The sequence below is a fragment of the Cyprinodon variegatus genome, unplaced genomic scaffold (genome assembly GCF_000732505.1).
Source record: "Cyprinodon variegatus isolate N-32 unplaced genomic scaffold, C_variegatus-1.0 Scaffold371, whole genome shotgun sequence".
In the NCBI taxonomy this organism is placed as follows: Eukaryota; Metazoa; Chordata; class Actinopteri; order Cyprinodontiformes; family Cyprinodontidae; genus Cyprinodon; species Cyprinodon variegatus.
This window is the reverse complement of record NW_015150824.1, coordinates 61,078-78,469: the sequence shown is the minus strand read 5'-3', so window position 1 is coordinate 78,469 and position 17,392 is coordinate 61,078. Positions and strand designations below refer to the sequence as shown.

The 17,392-nt window shown below is 36.9% G+C and overlaps 1 protein-coding gene across 5 annotated transcripts in view; it reads right to left on the bottom strand.

Annotated features, from left to right (window-relative positions):
• The window catches only part of atp11a (ATPase, class VI, type 11A), a 57,081-nt gene that overhangs the window by 7,956 nt on the left and 31,733 nt on the right, over positions 1 to 17,392 (bottom strand). For all 5 annotated transcript variants that reach the window (XM_015386560.1, XM_015386561.1, XM_015386562.1 and 2 more), the window contains exons 2-26: positions 15,519 to 15,641; positions 15,118 to 15,207; positions 13,962 to 14,042; positions 13,768 to 13,875; positions 13,537 to 13,665; positions 12,260 to 12,363; positions 12,119 to 12,166; positions 10,501 to 10,565; positions 10,341 to 10,422; positions 8,548 to 8,698; positions 8,248 to 8,445; positions 8,011 to 8,124; positions 6,592 to 6,651; positions 6,345 to 6,511; positions 6,187 to 6,258; positions 5,740 to 5,813; positions 5,545 to 5,648; positions 3,767 to 3,948; positions 3,177 to 3,428; positions 2,885 to 3,062; positions 2,683 to 2,785; positions 1,674 to 1,819; positions 1,378 to 1,437; positions 1,152 to 1,279; positions 485 to 620 (exon numbers count right to left, since the gene is read on the bottom strand). In XM_015386560.1, coding sequence (XP_015242046.1) covers positions 485 to 620; positions 1,152 to 1,279; positions 1,378 to 1,437; positions 1,674 to 1,819; positions 2,683 to 2,785; positions 2,885 to 3,062; positions 3,177 to 3,428; positions 3,767 to 3,948; positions 5,545 to 5,648; positions 5,740 to 5,813; positions 6,187 to 6,258; positions 6,345 to 6,511; positions 6,592 to 6,651; positions 8,011 to 8,124; positions 8,248 to 8,445; positions 8,548 to 8,698; positions 10,341 to 10,422; positions 10,501 to 10,565; positions 12,119 to 12,166; positions 12,260 to 12,363; positions 13,537 to 13,665; positions 13,768 to 13,875; positions 13,962 to 14,042; positions 15,118 to 15,207; positions 15,519 to 15,641 — 2,955 coding nt within the window. The remainder of the gene's footprint in view (positions 1 to 484; positions 621 to 1,151; positions 1,280 to 1,377; positions 1,438 to 1,673; positions 1,820 to 2,682; positions 2,786 to 2,884; positions 3,063 to 3,176; positions 3,429 to 3,766; positions 3,949 to 5,544; positions 5,649 to 5,739; positions 5,814 to 6,186; positions 6,259 to 6,344; positions 6,512 to 6,591; positions 6,652 to 8,010; positions 8,125 to 8,247; positions 8,446 to 8,547; positions 8,699 to 10,340; positions 10,423 to 10,500; positions 10,566 to 12,118; positions 12,167 to 12,259; positions 12,364 to 13,536; positions 13,666 to 13,767; positions 13,876 to 13,961; positions 14,043 to 15,117; positions 15,208 to 15,518; positions 15,642 to 17,392) is intronic.

Genomic DNA, 17,392 nt, shown 5'->3' with positions numbered 1-17,392 from the left:
TTAAAGGATAAATGACTAAAACTAAAACATTGCCCTACAGCATGGTTTCACCGTTCACTAAACTGAAGTGAATGATTTCAATACAGCATGAATTGCTGAACCTATATGGCATAACTATGGGGAGGGAAATCTCTCTTTTAGCCATTGTTTGTGGATCATTTTCTACCAGACTTTTTCCTTCCACTTAACTTTCCTATCAAAAGTACCACATTCTTTGTCATTATTTTTTGTGGTTCAGCTTCCATGTGGAGGACGACAATGACTGCTGGCCTACTGATGAATCGTCAATCTTCCCCATATTGTAAATGCCAAATAACTTGTGTATTTACATGAGCAGAACTCATATAATCCTTTAGGTACTGTCTCCATACGCTAGATGAGTTTCACTTTTTACCAAATGAATTACTGAAATAAATCAACTCCAAGAATATAGCAAAGCTTTCTTTGATTTGGAAAAAGAGGGTCATAGAGGCATCAGCATTACCTGTCCATTGCTGGTGAAGGTGGTGTTGTCAAACAAGAAGTAAGCACCAAAGAACATCACAATGGCATCATACACACCCAGGACAGTCCAGTAAATAAAGATGGGCCACGTTAGCAACGAGTTTTTGGCGATATCTCTGAAGATGAAAAACAAAATAAGTTTCCACGCTGCCTGGGAGAGGCTCCTTAATCACCAAATAAAGATATCTTCATTTGATATAAATAATCTACACGTATAAATTTGAATCTCTAGCAGATTTATAATTATCATACAGGACATTTAAGTTCAAAGCATTTAACTAGATTTAGTTTATCATGTTTAAAAATATCTTTATTATAATAAAGTTGTTTAGTTTGATATGCAGCTTTCCCTTTAGTTTTGCTGTCATAGGTTTAGGATGCTGGAGGACAACCTGATCATCTTCTCTTATTATTCTATTATGCTAATTCAGAGGTGAAAATGTGAAAATTTATTGTTTCCTGGCCCTAGCTTACTCTGCTTTAAAATTAATAAAGGTAAAAAGCCCTTCATTTATTAAAAAAATTAAGTATTTGTTCATTTTTAGACAATGGAATAAAAAAATCAAATCTATCTAGTTATTCAAATTATCCAACTGATTGAAAAAAGAAGAAAGATATTTTGTATATGGAAGTAAAAAACAACCCACCTATATAGCGACGGCTCCTTTTTCAGGATTTCCATGTTAATGTGCTGCTCCATGAGGCTGTAGAGCAGGATGGGCAGCGATGTGAAGCTAATGTTGTAGAGCGTCAAGTAAGCTGTGTCATACAGTGGCTTTAGAGAAAAACAGAGCAGCGTTGGAGTTTTGAGGTTTTTTTTGTTCTTTTGTTATGAATTTCTTAAAAGGACTCTAAAATGTAATCATTGCCAACCTGCTGAGAGAATCCACAGAAGAACTGGTAGAGGAACTGAGGAAAGATGAAACATACATTCTGGGGGAAAGATAAATATGAAAAAATATATGAGTTTTATTTCTGCTAGACAATATAATTTCATTATAAGTAACATATAAAGGTGTTTCAAAACAATAACTGGGTTAAATGTGAAAGAAATAGACTTTTAATGAATTAATCAACACTAAAGTAATCCAAACGTTATTTTTGTGACTCAAGCAAAACTTTCTCGAATAGTACAAACATTGCGTATCAGATAGAGGCGGGTGGATTACCTTGTAAAAGAAGTATTGCACAAGTTCAGAGATGCGTATATAGTAATAGTGTCCATGGACAAGCAGCATCTTTTTGAGGTGTTTAAACTTTGGGATAGCGTAGTCACTGTTTCTTACTGCCTGCCGACCCTCCTTACCCATAATACCTAGAGGGAAACACATCAAAGAAAACACATTAGCTGAAGGTATTAGTCATGTTTCTCTGCAGAGGATAATTTTATAAGTGAAGTGAGAATCTGTGGCTTTTATTTGAAAAGCTGATTTATAATGATGGTGATTTAGAAGGAAAATAAACTGATCCAATAAGAACTAAATTACATGAAGACATAATTAATTTCCTGCATTCAGCATGATGGACAATACTTATTTCTCTTTTACCATTTCACAATACTATATAGATCTAACTATGTAGTGATGCATACATTTCAGACACTCTTCACAAATAAAAATCTAAACAATGTTTTTAGCATCAGTGTGCACTCAAGAAATGTCTATATAACCATTTAGACCACAATAAATGTAGGTCTAAGAATGGTCTAGTCAAAGTCCAGTAATATTAATCTGTGGTAGAACTTCAACATACGGTAACATGTTTACAGATGCTCTCCATCCAGTCTGAATAAGCAGGACATGTTTTTGCAGGGAGGATTAGGTAACGATTTCAGTCAGTAGATGTTTTGATGACATTCCAGAACTCTAGCAACTATAATTGTAGCAATTATTGATTCAGAGAGGATAACTGCACTCCTAAGATTTAACTTATTAAATTCCTTTTTTTAAAAGCATTGATTTTTTTTTATTCCACATAAAGCATGGTAAAATGCATTCAATTATATGGTTGTGATGTGACAAAATGTGAAAATGCTCAAAAACAACAAGAATGGTGTAAAAATAAAACATTCCAATCAATAAAGGGAACAAATTTGGAAAGGAGGGCAGTAAAAAAGAAAGGAGTAAAAAGTGATTCAGTTGAATATTAATGGTTTGGTTATATTGGAAAAACACAAACCGATGCCAACGTGAGCCTCCAGGATCATGCTGACATCATTTGCACCGTCTCCAATGGCGAGGGTGATCGGATGCTCTTTGGAAGCTTTGATCATTTTTACGATCTGAGTAAGTAAAAGAAAAATAATTGCATTCCAGCAATTATTGCTTTTGCACAAGATCTCTATGTTTATTTAAATGGTGGTTGATTCAACAGTTTCTACCTGTGCTTTCTGAAGAGGAGCCATTCGGCAGCAGAGCACTGCGCTGCAGTTACGACAGATTTCCAGGAAGATCTCTTTGTAATTCCCTGAGTTTGAGTCCTCCTGGCTGGGCCTCATTACAGCAGAGAGGGTGGCTCCATCGATTATCAGGCCGTAGTCGGTATATTCACCAGACAAACTGGAACACACCAAGTTTTAGACTCTCAAATGTTTGCAAATTTTAATGTACCATTCCAACACAATAATACACCAATATATTTTAAATAAGTAATGTTCTGCAGAAAACACACACCCAGAAGATGTGTCGCGGGGCATTGCTCCATAATGCCGGAGGACCGTCCTGCTCAGCTCAAACAGGACGTCATGGAGGCTCTGCTCTTCTGTCCGCTTAGTGGTGAGCTCCAGGATCTGGGTGCTGCGGCGAAACAGCTTGCTGGCGTAGCAGGTTGCAGCCGCTGTCTCCATCTTGTCCCCGGTCAGAACCCACACCTTCATACCTGCCTTATGGAGAGACTCTATTGTATCTGCAGCTTTTTCCTGCAATCTGTGGAGGAAGCAGATAAATAAAGAAAGCAAAGAGGATGGTTCAGCTATTTTAAAATGATGGAATTACAGCAAAAAAAGTGCAGAGAAACATCATCCAAGTCATTTTCTCTTTATTGTGAGTCAACTCATTGTACCCTGTGGAATAACACTTCCTTTACAGTTTGTGCTTTGATTGCTTCTGCTGCTTTTGTAATTGGAGGGAGCTGCAACTCTCCTCAAAACTAGGGCAGCTCTTCCTCATCACACGGCTTTGAGATAATGGGGGTTGCAGAAAGGCTGCTGTTTTTTCTATATTACACAATCTGGGGTTTTTATTTAACAGCATGGGTTTCACACCTGTCCTCCACAGCAGTGGCTCCCAGCAGGATGAGGTCTCTCTCAATGAGGTCGTAAGCCTCGGCCACCAGTTTGTCCTGATCCTGGAACTCCAACTTCGCCCTCGTCAGCAGGTGGCAAACCTGCTCGTACTGCTCAGTACTCAGAGGCCGATAAGCGACACAAAGCGTCCTCAGCCCCTCCTGAAGGGAACACGGTGTACACAGGAGTTTAAACATTGCTTTTTTGCAAACAAAGACGTTGAGCGGCAGCAGGCCAGTGCACTGTGTGGGCACCAGCAGCTCTCACTGTTCCAGGCTCATCAACTCAACACCCACAACCTACATTTTCATTTCCACTGAAAGCTGTGAGTTATCTGCTGCTGCAACCACAGAGAGAGAGAGGAAGGTCTTATTGACCTGGTTTTTTACTGCCATAGATCACCTGATCTATGGCAGCTCAACAAGCACACATACATTAAACCTCAACCAAAGCTGATTTTAAAGATTTTTGAAACATTTAGAAACAAGATTTAAGACAATGAAAGCTAAGACAAAAAACAAAAACTACAATAATAGAAGAACTTAACATTGTTAATGTGTCTCCTAAGCCCCATTACAACCAAAACAAATTGGATCTTAAAGGGATAGTTGAGGTTTTTGTACGATACGGTAACGTACCAGAGAAAAAGCAGTTCAGGTATGGTAGGGGGAACAAACAAGTTTTGAAATTACAAAAACTATGCTATGTTGGACTATTTCGGCAATTTAAAGGCAGACGTCACACTTTGTGACCTAAATAGTTGATGCATATTTGTTATTTTAAATGATTCCTCAGGCTAATATACAGCACTTTACATTATTAATGCTACGAACGGGGCTCTCCTCTTGAAATACTGCCTATGTAAGTTGGGAGAAGACACACCATCATTGGCGAGGTCATGTGACCTGGAAGAACGTATCGTTTTATGGACACAGGCTCTTATATAGTCATGGAGCTAAGGCTAAGTTTAAAACCTTCGAAGGAGGCTGAAAAGAGAAAACGTAAAAGGGATCATGCGCGAGAAAAAAAAGAAGTCATTATTGGAAAGGAGTTTAGATGTAAAACTAATTCTCTTCTCTCAACTTTATTATTAGAGTGGCAAGTTAACAATTTGCTCATAGTATACAGTCATTTATATTTATTATTTTGGATGTTTAGTAGTAGAAAACTCACGGGCAGTTACAGGTCAAGCGCCCCTAGTGGCCAAAGGTTGCATGGTGTGCCTGCTATTATTCTGCAGGTGTGGAAGAAATAAACTAAACTCATAAAACGTTGGCAGAAGGATCCATTTCAGACTAGAGAGGGAAGGTGAGACATCGGCTCAGACTGAGCTCCAGAACACATAAGGGCTCACCTTCCCTCTGTTGTCTGCAGTGGATCCTTCTGCAGACCTACCTCTTTAAATGGATTCAGCTCTCACAGGATTTAAATTACTTTTCCAGATTATTTAAAGTAAAGATGTTTACAACAAAGAGGAAATTACAAAAGTCTTCAAACCTCTTGGATATTTTAAATTCTGTCAATCTCATAGAAAACCATTTCAAAACATCTGTAGGGAAATTTGAATCGATGTAGGTCATGCTTCAGTGATACACCTCCTGTGGTAGCCTTGGAAACTGTGGTCATGACTGTAACTGTGGAAACCACAAAGACTGCACAATCTTTCAAGCCAGAAAAACCTCCCGAATGAAAAGAATTTAATGTTTTTCCTTCACCTCCCTGACATAATGTTGAAGGGTGGCTGCTTGTGCTCTTACCACTGCATTGCGCTCCACCCTTGCTTTCACCTGCTCCACCTTTCCTGAGATAACTCTGGGGAAGATGGAGGAATCGGCTCCTTTGCAGAACAGATACAGCTCACCTGCTCATAGAAAAAGCAAAAATACCACCTGAGCGATAGAAAGACAAACAACAGCACAGGGTAAAAGTGAACGATGTATTTTAGATGTTACCCTTGCTGGATCTGACGATAACGCTCATCCTCCGTCTCACCGAGTCAAAAGTCAAAACTTCTAAGAGCTCAAACCTGATTTAAAAAAAAAGAGAAATAATACTTAAGTTAACTTCTAAGAATCAAAAGATTTCAACAAACACGGACGCTTCTGTGAGAAAAATCTTAACAGGAAGAAATCACCCTCACACAACTGGAACAAAGGCCGTTAAGATGAACGTTAGCCAAGACCAGACAGAGAATAAGGTAAGATTTAACTGCAAACAAATGAATAAATTAATCTATTTATGCTCCTCACTTTCTTCCATGTAAAATAATTTAATCAGTGTAGAATCATAGACATCATAGACTCCATTTTGCTAACTAAATTCCTTAATGAACTACATAAGAGTAGAAAAGTGCTTAACATCTGAGTGGCTATTATTGGTGTATTTATGTTAACACTCACCTCTCTATCTCATCCTCCCTGTTTAAGATCTCCATATGACCGTCCTTGAGGCGCAGATAGGTGAAACCGAGCCTGAAGCACACAGCATTTAAAAGGTTAGGTGGCTAAAAGAGTTAAAATCTAATTTCTTTAATGTGTTTTTTTTTTTTCTGCTCCACCTCTTCATGCCCTCCACCAGCGCCACCTCATCAGGAGAGGATGATATGTAGAAGGAGGAGGACTTCCCCTGGTGGATTCCATGCTTGATCCCATCTACCGTCTCCTCCTCTTTCACCTGCACCGTGTGGCACAAACACAACGCCCGGAAAAACAGCTCCTCACGCTCCTGCGAGGTAAGAATGGCAGTGTTACACTCCTATATCCTCACACACAACTTCAGACTGCCAGAAAGTTAAATACACTCACCCTGGCGTCAGGCCCCGGCGATGTGTCGATCATATCGATACCAGAAGCACCGGGCATCACCTGGCAAAAACAATATTCATGCTATGACTGTGTAAATTTTTTATTTGTAATCAATCCCATCAAAAAATGTATAAGGAAACAAATTGTATGATTATCCTTCAATTATGTTGTATTAAATGACTTTTGACCTGCTTAGGTTTTAGTATATTGGGTGAAGCAGATGAGTTGGTGGAGGTAAATCCAGCTGTTTAGAGCTCCATTCAACTTCATATGTGACTGTGCCTGTTTTCCGGATTGTACCTCAGAGGGAGGAGCTGGTAAAGTCTGCTTTTCCAGATTTTATGACTAATATTTAATCTCTACTTTCACCTAAACGTTTGAAATACCTACATGTAAAGTTCATTATATTGTTTTTCTCATTTTCTAATAATACCTTGTATTTCTTTTACACCACCCTGTTTCATCAAAACCGCAAGCAGCACATATAATAGGACAATATGAGCCGCTTTTGCACCTGTTACCCATTTCTCATGTAATCTGTTTATAATAATCTGACAGCTGTTTATACAGAGCTGTTTGAAAACAATGAAATAGAAAGGTCAGAGACAGGAAGTAGTGTGGTAGAAGAAAGTGCACAAATAATGAGAAAAAATTATTTCAATAGAGTTGCTTATTATTTGCTAATAATTTAAAAACTGATCGGTTCAGTTCACCATTCACTAAAAATATCAACGCATTCAGTAAACGGCGTTCATTCCGGCGACAAATCCGCGCTGAAAAACAAATACAAATACCACCACTATCAACAGATTGTGGAAAAATGCCAGGAGAAAACGACTGTCGCTCACGGACGGCATGGACTGCCCTTAATATTGACTTTGTCTTTTTGTTTGTCAGTTCCCAACGCAGTCATGGCTGCAATGTGAATAACTACTGACAGCGTATTAATGTATGCATAAATGTAGTATAAGTTATTTGCCATAACTGCACTAAGGATTGTGAAGTAGAACACAACTAATGCAACCACAGATGCCTCAGTAACACCACAGGATTCATGCCACACCGCAAAACAGTGATTCATGCAAATCGAGCCCAGACTGAGTCCAGAGGCTTTGCAGTTCATGGGAAAACCCTGATAGTGGAGGAAATAGAGGAAATAGCTCAAATTAACATTTATTTCTGATTAATGTTTTGTTTTTTTCCCCTAGCTATTTACCCATAAGTAGTTGATGGACTCAAAATGATTAGTTAGTGAGATATAATAATCAACATCAATTTAAGGAAATAAAACGAAAGAAAATATCTACATATATTTTTTTTACATCTTAAATTACTTCCAATAAATGCCAATGCCTACTTTCACTTTCTGTGAATGATATTTCAGAAACCACTGACTGCCTCGCTCCATGTTTACATTACCTGTCCGTTACAGATGACATGAGGTACGTAAACGTTTCCGTCCACACAGCACTCTATAAACTCCATATTGTTCTCTGTCAGAGTCCCCGTCTTGTCTGTGAATACATACTCCACCTGGAAAAACAGACACACATGTGTAATATATTATCATTTTAAGTTTGGCACTGATTAACTACATTCATAAATAACTTATCATCCAGTGGTCTGAACCAAGCCAAGTGGCTCTTCTAGTGATACCTGTCCAAGCTCCTCATTGAGGTCAGACGTGTTGACTACAGCCCTCTCTCTCAGCTCCTCGTCAAACATCTCGTCGTCCCACATGATAAAATAAGAGCCCAGGAACTTCTGCATCTCCACCGTGACGTACATGGATACAGGGATGATGTAGTTGAAAAGCACCATGAAGGCTAAGAAGTCTGTGAACGCCCTGATCAGCTACAGAAACAGAGGGGGGGATTAAGAGGAGTATGAAGGAAAGTACCAGAGGATGAGGAACCTTTGAAAAACAGATTTAAAGGAAGTTTGTTAAAAACTCACAACATGTCTTTGCCTCTCTGTCTCAGTTTTCCCGTTGTAAAACGGCTCGTCTCTGTTGGGGTCGGCCTGCCACACGTACTTCATCGCCGTGTTGATGATGGCTTTGCTGATGAGGATGCACAGGTAAACCACCAGGTAGGCATTCATTGACCTGCAGGTGGAGACAAGGAGCAGCTGGTGAGACATTCACTGCTCTGGGGAAAGTTTCCATGGCCTGATTACCCCTCTAAGTAACAGAATGAAGAGATCACTTAACTTCTTACTGCATAAAGGTACAACAAAAACATGAAGTAGGCTTGAAAAAAACCAAACAAATTATGCTGAAAACCAAAGAAAGCAAATAAAAGATAAGAAACTAAATTTGTCTAGATTGTAAACTCCTTTTCCATCCATCCATCTTCTCTTGCTAATGAAAGTATTTTTGCCATGTTGGCATAGAAAAAATAACCAGTAGAACATGGCATAGCAAGACAGAAAGGATGCAGCAGCAAAGAGTAAGAGGAGCTAAAGAGCTCAGAGTGGAGGTCAAACAGAAAAACCTAATTTGCATAAAATAGGTGGAATAAAAAGACTAATTATGGAACTGATAGTAAAAACTACAAGCAAACGATCAGCTATTAGCATAAACTAAACATTGTATCATTAAAAAAAATCAAAAACTCGAACAACCAATTTGTTTTGAGTCGTTTGATCCAAAAATCATGATTTTTTTCCCCTTCAGATTGAATCAGAAAAACGGTTAACAGTTTTTTACCAATTCAATCTGGTCGTCCTCTTAGGTAACAGCGTTTCTATCTAGAAAGCCTTCATTGACAGCAAAGTAGGATAAAAGTCACATTGATGTTCGGTCCACAAATGTAGTGAACAATTCTGATTGATAAATAATACCAAAAGTTTGTTCGTAGTTCCCCCAGAGATATAAAACAACCATTGCCTCATAAACCATGCAATCATTGCCAGTTGTTACTGCAAAGGTAGCCCAACCAGTTATTAGATTTAAGGGACAATTATTTTTCACAACTGAAGTTTTACTTGGAATAATTATCTTCATACTTTTTCCTTCTTCCTTTTTTATTATCCTTTAATGATCATATTAAATCTATTTCACCCTGAAAATAAAGCAGCTTAATTAAATCGTTAAAATAATAAATGCACTTTCCCATCTGCACTGTTTTGTAAAGTTATGTGCATTCATTACCGGTAATAATTCCCAGCTACATGTTTTATTTTAGGACGAATTGTGCAAAAAAAAATCTATTTTTATAGCTCTGTTAAGCAGCCACATTCTGGATATATTAGCTCTACATTTCTTCACACTATAAAATAGGATAACTCTTTGATCTGCAGTTTCATATACCTAATACTCTAGTCTTGCTATGTTTTCTGAGTCCCTAAGCTTGAAAAAAGCAGCATCTTTATAGCACTGGCACAAAAAAATAGTTCATTTTGATGAAAGGAAGACAAATGCTATTAAAGTAATCCATCGCACAGTAACAAACTCTTAATGAAATCCACCTACAGTCAGTCATTTGCACAAGCCATCTGGACAGAAGAGTCTATCAGCGCCAGATGGAAGAAAATAGATTGAATCACTGCAGCGAGCCAAAGAGACGCACAAACCAGCAGACAGTGAATAAATGACAGTTTGAGATGTGATTATATGGATGGAATGACAGGCATTAAAAAAGTGACAATTATCTAATCCAGCGTAAGCAAAAGATTCCCTAACAGAGAACGCTTTCAGTTAAAAGTCATTGCTTCTTAGATTAAAAATGTGAGATCGGGGAGCTTACTTTTCCACCGCAGATCGCTTCTGGGACTTGGACTGGTAGTTGAGAGCCATCTTGGTTTCCATGCCAGTGTAGATAGCAACACCTTGATGTAACACGAAAGTAGTTTAAAACACCCTCATTATCAGCCTTTAAAATAATTAATGTACTTTGTGTTTATTACCATAAATATATTGAGTGTTTTTCAGTGTTGCTCCACGAAGCAGCAAGTTCTGAGAAGCTAAAGACCTACAGAGGGCAAACACTTACGGTAATTAGAGATATTCACTTCTTCAGAATGCACATAATAATTAGGTTTTATTACAAAACCACACAATTATACTCAAGATGTAGCAAAAAGTACAGATGCATGCAAAAACAGTGATGTTTTTCCAAACAACAACTCTATTAAAAAAGAAAATGCATTAATATACACATTATTTATGTTGCAGTAACTGCAGTTGTTCACAAAGCCCTGCTACAAAAACAGGCTACAATAATAGTAAATAGACGGTTTAAACAAATATGTTTCACTTTCAATTTTAATAACCAGCTATAATCAAGTGTTAGAAAAAAATAAAAACTTTCCAAACTGGTTGCACAAGTAATAACACCCTTTGATGAATATTGATTGAGGCACCTTTTGATTCAATTTAAAAACTTTTCAACAACTTTTTTTAAAAAGCAAGCTCTGATTGTGACAGAACTCAGTTGGAGGATTTACAGTCAGTCTAAATAATTGTCAGTCCTTAAAATAAACTAAATTTATCTGGTAGAAAGATGATGAAAATTATAATTTTTCTTTCTAGCATCTCAATAAGTGGAAGCATATCCTCCAAATCAAAACAAGAATGACCTCAGGAGAGGAACAGTACAATTTTATAATGCATTAGCTGCAGAGGTGTCAAGTTACAAATTACAAATACTTTGTAACCTTACTCAAATAGAAGTTTTGGCTATCTATACTTTCCTGGAGTAATTATTTTTAGACAACTTTTTATTTCTACCTTACATTTTTTTTTTTGCAATTATCACTACTTTTTACTCCTTACATTTTAAAAATAGACTCGTTAGTTTTGCTTGATTTGAGCTCATTTTCGTTATGGCCTGTTGGTATTTAAAAAAAATAAAAAAACATCAAAATAATATGTTTTATCCAGACAATTAATTTCTTTGTGGTTGGACTCGGTGCTGCACCAACTTGTTCTTCCCCACATACCAAAATAAATGTTTTTTCAAGATGATGCAAAGTTAAATCTAACACTGTTGCCATTAGTTATATAACTAAGAAAATTAATTACAGTATAAGGAAGTTATCATCCAGAACTGAACAAAAAAAAGTTCCTATACTAGGGTAATGCAGTAAAGCAACTGTGCTTAACATTTTTTCAGAAATGATTATCACTTTTATACTTTAAGTAGTTTTAAAAATTGTATTTTTAACACTTTAGCTTGAGTATAAAGCTTAATTTGATACTCTAACTTCTAAAAAGTATTTTTAAACAGTAGGATTTATACTTCTACTTCAGTAATACACATTAATACTTTTGAAACCTCTGATTATTTGGAAAACATTTGCCAGGCAGAATGAGAAAACACTGACAGACATCAGCTGGATCAAAAGGTGCTTCAACAAAGTATTAATTCAGAGGTGTTGAGCTCCTTAAACTGAACATCAAATAAAATTTCACTGAAGATTAAACTTGAAAGTTTTTTTTCAGAATGTGATGCTGGTATTTAAGTCTAAATTAATCCTCACGGATCTTTCCCAGAGACATTCATAAGGGTTATGTTCAGAATACCTGGACACAGGCTCACTTCCCATGTAAATGTTGATGTTGCCCCTAAATCTGTTTTGGATGAAGAAGAGCACAGAAAGAAGAGAGATCAGAAATGTTTCTGATGTTAAGCTTCAGTCAAAGCTGTGGATCTGTTCTACTAACTTGTACAGGTCTGGCTGCGGCTGTTCACAGTCTATAGTTGCATGGATGCAGTTGACCTCCTCCTCCGTTTTGTAGGCTTTGGTGTCTTGCACTGCATGGTATGTCTGCAGGAAATAACAGACTAAGATTAGGGAGACACAAAGTAAACAAAAAAAAACTGTTTCTATGCTTTTGTCTTTCAGTAGTTACAGGGTTCCACATTTTGTCACATATTAGCAATGCGCATATTTAGCATATTATGAGTCAGAGCAACACAAAGTGGCTCATTATTGAGAACTATTAAGCGATATTAGGTATTTTTTCATAGTAGGAATGTACTTTAAACAAAAAAGGTAGATTACAATAATAACTATTTTAAATTCAAACAACCATCAAATCCAAAACCAACTGGAGCCTAAAGTCTAAACTAAATAAAGTACAGGAATTTTCAGTAGCTGCATTAAAATGTGTTCATATTAGTTTTAATTATTTAATTTCCTTTTTTCTGCTTAATAATCTTAATAATAATTCAAATATTTTCTATTTTTATTTATGTCAATTGTTCAAATATGTTTCACTACTAATGTAATTTATATTTCTTTACAAAATATCATTAAATTTATTATTCTTAAAGAACATTTAACGACTACCCATGTTCAGAGAAATGATTTCTTCTTTTATTGCCATTTTGCTTTTGCAAACTCACCGCATAACCATTTTAAATAACAATAATCATATTTCTAACCAAAAGAACATTATTAATCTTTTTCTTTTTATTACAAACAGCCAATTTAGATTAAATGGAGAGCATCTATGAGTATCAAGTTAAGTTTTTTCATGATTTTCAGGAGGCTTTTCCTCTGGACTTTGACTAGGCCACTCATTAAACTCATTCTTAAGTCCTTACAGCCTCTAACAGATTTTCCTATGGTCCTTCTGTGTGTCTAGCTCCATCCATCTACCTGTAAACTCTGAAAAAGTTCCTTTAAAATGCTGCCACCACCATGTTTTACAATTTTAGAATTCATCAAAGGAGTTCAATATAAAAACACACCACGTTATTCAAGTGTTTTAATTTTAAAAATATGAAAACTTTCTACCACTTTCCTTTGATTAAACAATTAAACAGCACTTTGTGTTGGTCCATCAAATCAAATCTAAATAAAATCCCTCCATGGCTGTGATTGTAACATAAGAAAATCATAACATAAGAAAAGGTTTTAATGGGTATGAATTCATCTGCAAGGTACTGTATGCAGTCAGAAACAGAAAATATGAAATAACTCTTAAAAACACACTTTGTGGCTGCTCTCTCCATCCAGGCTAGCTGTTGTAACATAACACGTCCCATCGTCCCGAGACGAGGAAAGCAGTATGAGATCGCACGGGAAGACCTCGTCTTCTTCCACGAACACCACGTCTCCAACCTGCAGTGGACAGAGGAGATGAAACTCTTTGCTCATAGACATCTAGCATTTCTGGCCCTGTTTTACTGCTAAATGCGACCAGATTGATGAACGGTTACCCACCCTTAGCTTGCGACTCTGTTTGCGGACCACTTTCCCATGCTCCACCACGTGGACAGGACATTTGTTGACAGAGTTGTCTGCTTTATGTCTCAACCAGTCCTCATAGCCCTGCATGGGAACCAGAAAGGCAGAGCTGTTGGAAGTGTGGCGGCATCCCGGATGCAGACATGTGAAGCACATGGGTTAGGTCTCACCTGTTTAATGGCCGTCACTATGATGACGAAGAAGAGCGGCAGACCGCTGGTGATTGGACTTGTGGGCGTGTCGATGATCAACTGTTGACCCACCCACAAAGATTGCAAAATCAAAACCAATTACAAAAAACATTTTAATACAGCAATGAACATTATTAAAAAATAGACATTTACTTGTGTTACTTAGAATTAAACATAAATGCTTCTTTCACCTCTCCTATAGCATAATCCAACTGTTGTTTATATCCAGTATTTATTTTGGGAGAATTTCAATCTGTTGCAATAAATAAAAAAATAATGATCGAGATGCTAAGGGCTTAAATAAAGCACAGTTTCAAAACGGATACAATCATATGCTTAGAAAATACTAATTAAAATTAAAATAAGGTGACCTATAAAATGGCAGAACGACACAGTTTAGATTAAAAAACTCACTTAAGTTGCTATAAAAAAAATGCCCTATAACTACATTCTTGCAGTGAAGGTAAATGGGAAAGGCCAGACATGTTCACAGCAGATTAAAACCATTTTAATCTCTGTGTTGATTAAAACCAAGTAGCTCGTATCATAACAAATGTAAATAACCTAATTTTAATGTGCGATACTTAAAAGGTAGGTTCTTCCATGCGGTTTTATTCGGCATCAGCACAAAAGATTCAGTTTTCCCTTAAACATGAGATTTTTGCAACTCAAGCACATTGAGCAAAAAATGTAATTCGGTCCAGTACACTTTACAAGAAATGCGCAAAAAATGTTCACAAGCATTTTTTTCCTAAGTAACAGTCTAGTTTAAACCCCTAACATCTAGTCACTGCTAAACATGGTTGGCTTTAGGTAGGAAAGCAAACCTGCAGTTTGTCTTTATGTATTCATGGATTCATTGACTTTAGCCATGAAGATCCCCTTGACAAAAACACCTTAAACAGCACACAGAGTTTTTCAGCTTTTGTTTTGAACTGGTAAGTTAAATTAGTAGACCTGGCAACTAGCTTTCAAACAGCCGGCAAATGCGCAAATATGAAAATGCGCAACTTACTGGCCGGGAGGAGTAAAAACTGTAGCTATCAACTATAATATTTAGTCATTTGTTTTGCCACTTCTTTTTTTGCAGCATTGCTGGAAACTTTAGTTCACATTAAGGTTAAATTCATGTTACCTGAACTAGAAAAATGATGAGAAAGTAGAAGTTGGCCACTCTTCTGAATTGCTCAAACATGTTCTTGGGGATGAAGTTCCAAAAAGTGTACTGGAAACAGAAGAGACACAATATTAGCCTTGCATGTCTACTGTAACATGGGACGCAGCAGGAGAACTGTTTTGTAGGTTGCAAAAAACAAAAGAAAGAAATACAGCTATAAAGAAACATGATTGAATGATATTAAGGTCAAGGCCGCATAGGAAGCATGGCTTCATATTTTCATGAGTCACAGATGACAGCGTCTCTTTGCAGAGACAAAGGGGGGAATAAACGACTAAAGAAACAGATGTTTCAGCTTAGTGAGAAAGCTGTGTTCTGTCTAATGGTGCTGTTGCCCAGAATCACTCCCCCACACCCACCTTGGAAGAGACTATTCTGTTGTCTGGAAACCTTTGCTGTATGAAGGCCTCGGTTCCTGGAGGAGGCTGCTTATGTCCAATGTAAACTGTCCTGGTGTCTACACAGTTCTCCTCACCAGCACACTGCAATAGCAAGAACAAAGACGAACCCCAAAGTTAAACTTTAACATAAAATACGGCTGTCAGCCGTGTTGTTATCTCTCCAGTTTAAATCACTGTCATTGTGATTCATAGACACAGAGGGCTCCTATGAGTTAGAGTTGTTTCTCAATGAATGCGAGTTTTTGTTGCCACGGTTACAAGGATGTGCATGTGACTCAGACTGGTATGCGGCAGGAAATGTGATCACACACTTCCCTCATGCAGACATATCCACAGAGAGGCAAGACATGAGGATTGGAATTCAGTTAGATTGAATTTTTTCTTTTGCATGAAAATGACTCGCATTGATTTGATGTTAAGGAATGAATGAAACAAACACAAGTAGATTATGGGAAATTTCTACTTCTTTCATTTCTCGTACCTTTAGATACCATCTAAAAATAATTTCACAACAAAAAAACAGTGACTTTATTCTCTGGAATTTCCTATTCCATTGTGACTTCTTGACCTCCATCTTCAAATATCCCACAAAAAGCTTTCATTTTCTAATTTTAAGTTGCATAATTTCCGTTGAATAAAGATTTGATCAAGTAGAAATACAAATATATCATTAGAGATGTCCCTGTTGCAAATGCAATAGATAAAATAGGTCACCAATTCCGTTTGGGAACCAGGAGGTTGTTACAATGTTACATCAGCTTTCTTGTGAATTAGGTTATTACCTTCGCCAAGGAGGTTATATTTTTAGGAGAGTTTGTGTGTCTGTCTGTCTGTGTAAAAGATAACAGGAAAAGTAATGTACAGATTTTGATTACATTTTTAGGTGAGAGCAGAACATTTGGTCATGATTCAGATCATATGTGAGTTTAAGCTACAGGTGTAAATCACAATCTGGGGCAAACTTTGCTGTCTGGCGGAGGTCTGCACCCTCTTTTTCTAGTTTATATTTGTGTTAAACTTTGTAAATCAGGAAATGTTAATGAAAAAAATAGAAATTTTCCAAACCTATATCTATATTTATTATTTTGCCAACTAATTAATATGCCATTTATCTTTTATTGATAAACAAATATTCAATAGCAACAGGTGCCCCCATTAAATACATAATTTCAACCTAGTGAAGATTAAACTATGCGCTTAGAGGAGTTCTAGACAGATTATTGGACTAAAAGGTTTTTCATCCTAAATGCAAATTGTTTGTGTATTTTCTACTATAATGACATAATTAGTGCTCTGAGTGGGTTGCTCTTCTAGCTAATGGCATGATCAGAGTCTGGTTATTATTTCAATCGTTGATTAATCAGATCTAATCCAATTATTTCTTTAGCCCTACTCTACAGCTAGAAAAGGGGTTAAAATGCATTAACAAAGTGTACAGGCTGTACAGGAGCCCTTAGCAATGCCAGCTAGATTGGCTTAAACGGAGCGTAAGTCATTATGGTACTGCTAATACTATCCGGTCTAAAACAGAACAGACCAATCAAAATAAATGAAACCATAACCAATGAGATTCCAGCCGCAATGTGGTGATGTTTAATGATGACCATTGTTATTTCCAGGTAATTATGTTTATATCATTAAAATCAACGTGTAGAAAAGAAATTCCTCTCTGCTGTAAAGTGTGGATATGTGATGATGTGGACTGGTTGCTCTTCCCAAACAAAAAAGGCTCCACAAAGACTCATGTTTATCTTCAATTCAATTTGTTTCAATTTAATTTAATTATATAGCGCCAATTCACAACATGTCATCTCAAGGCACTTTATAGTTCA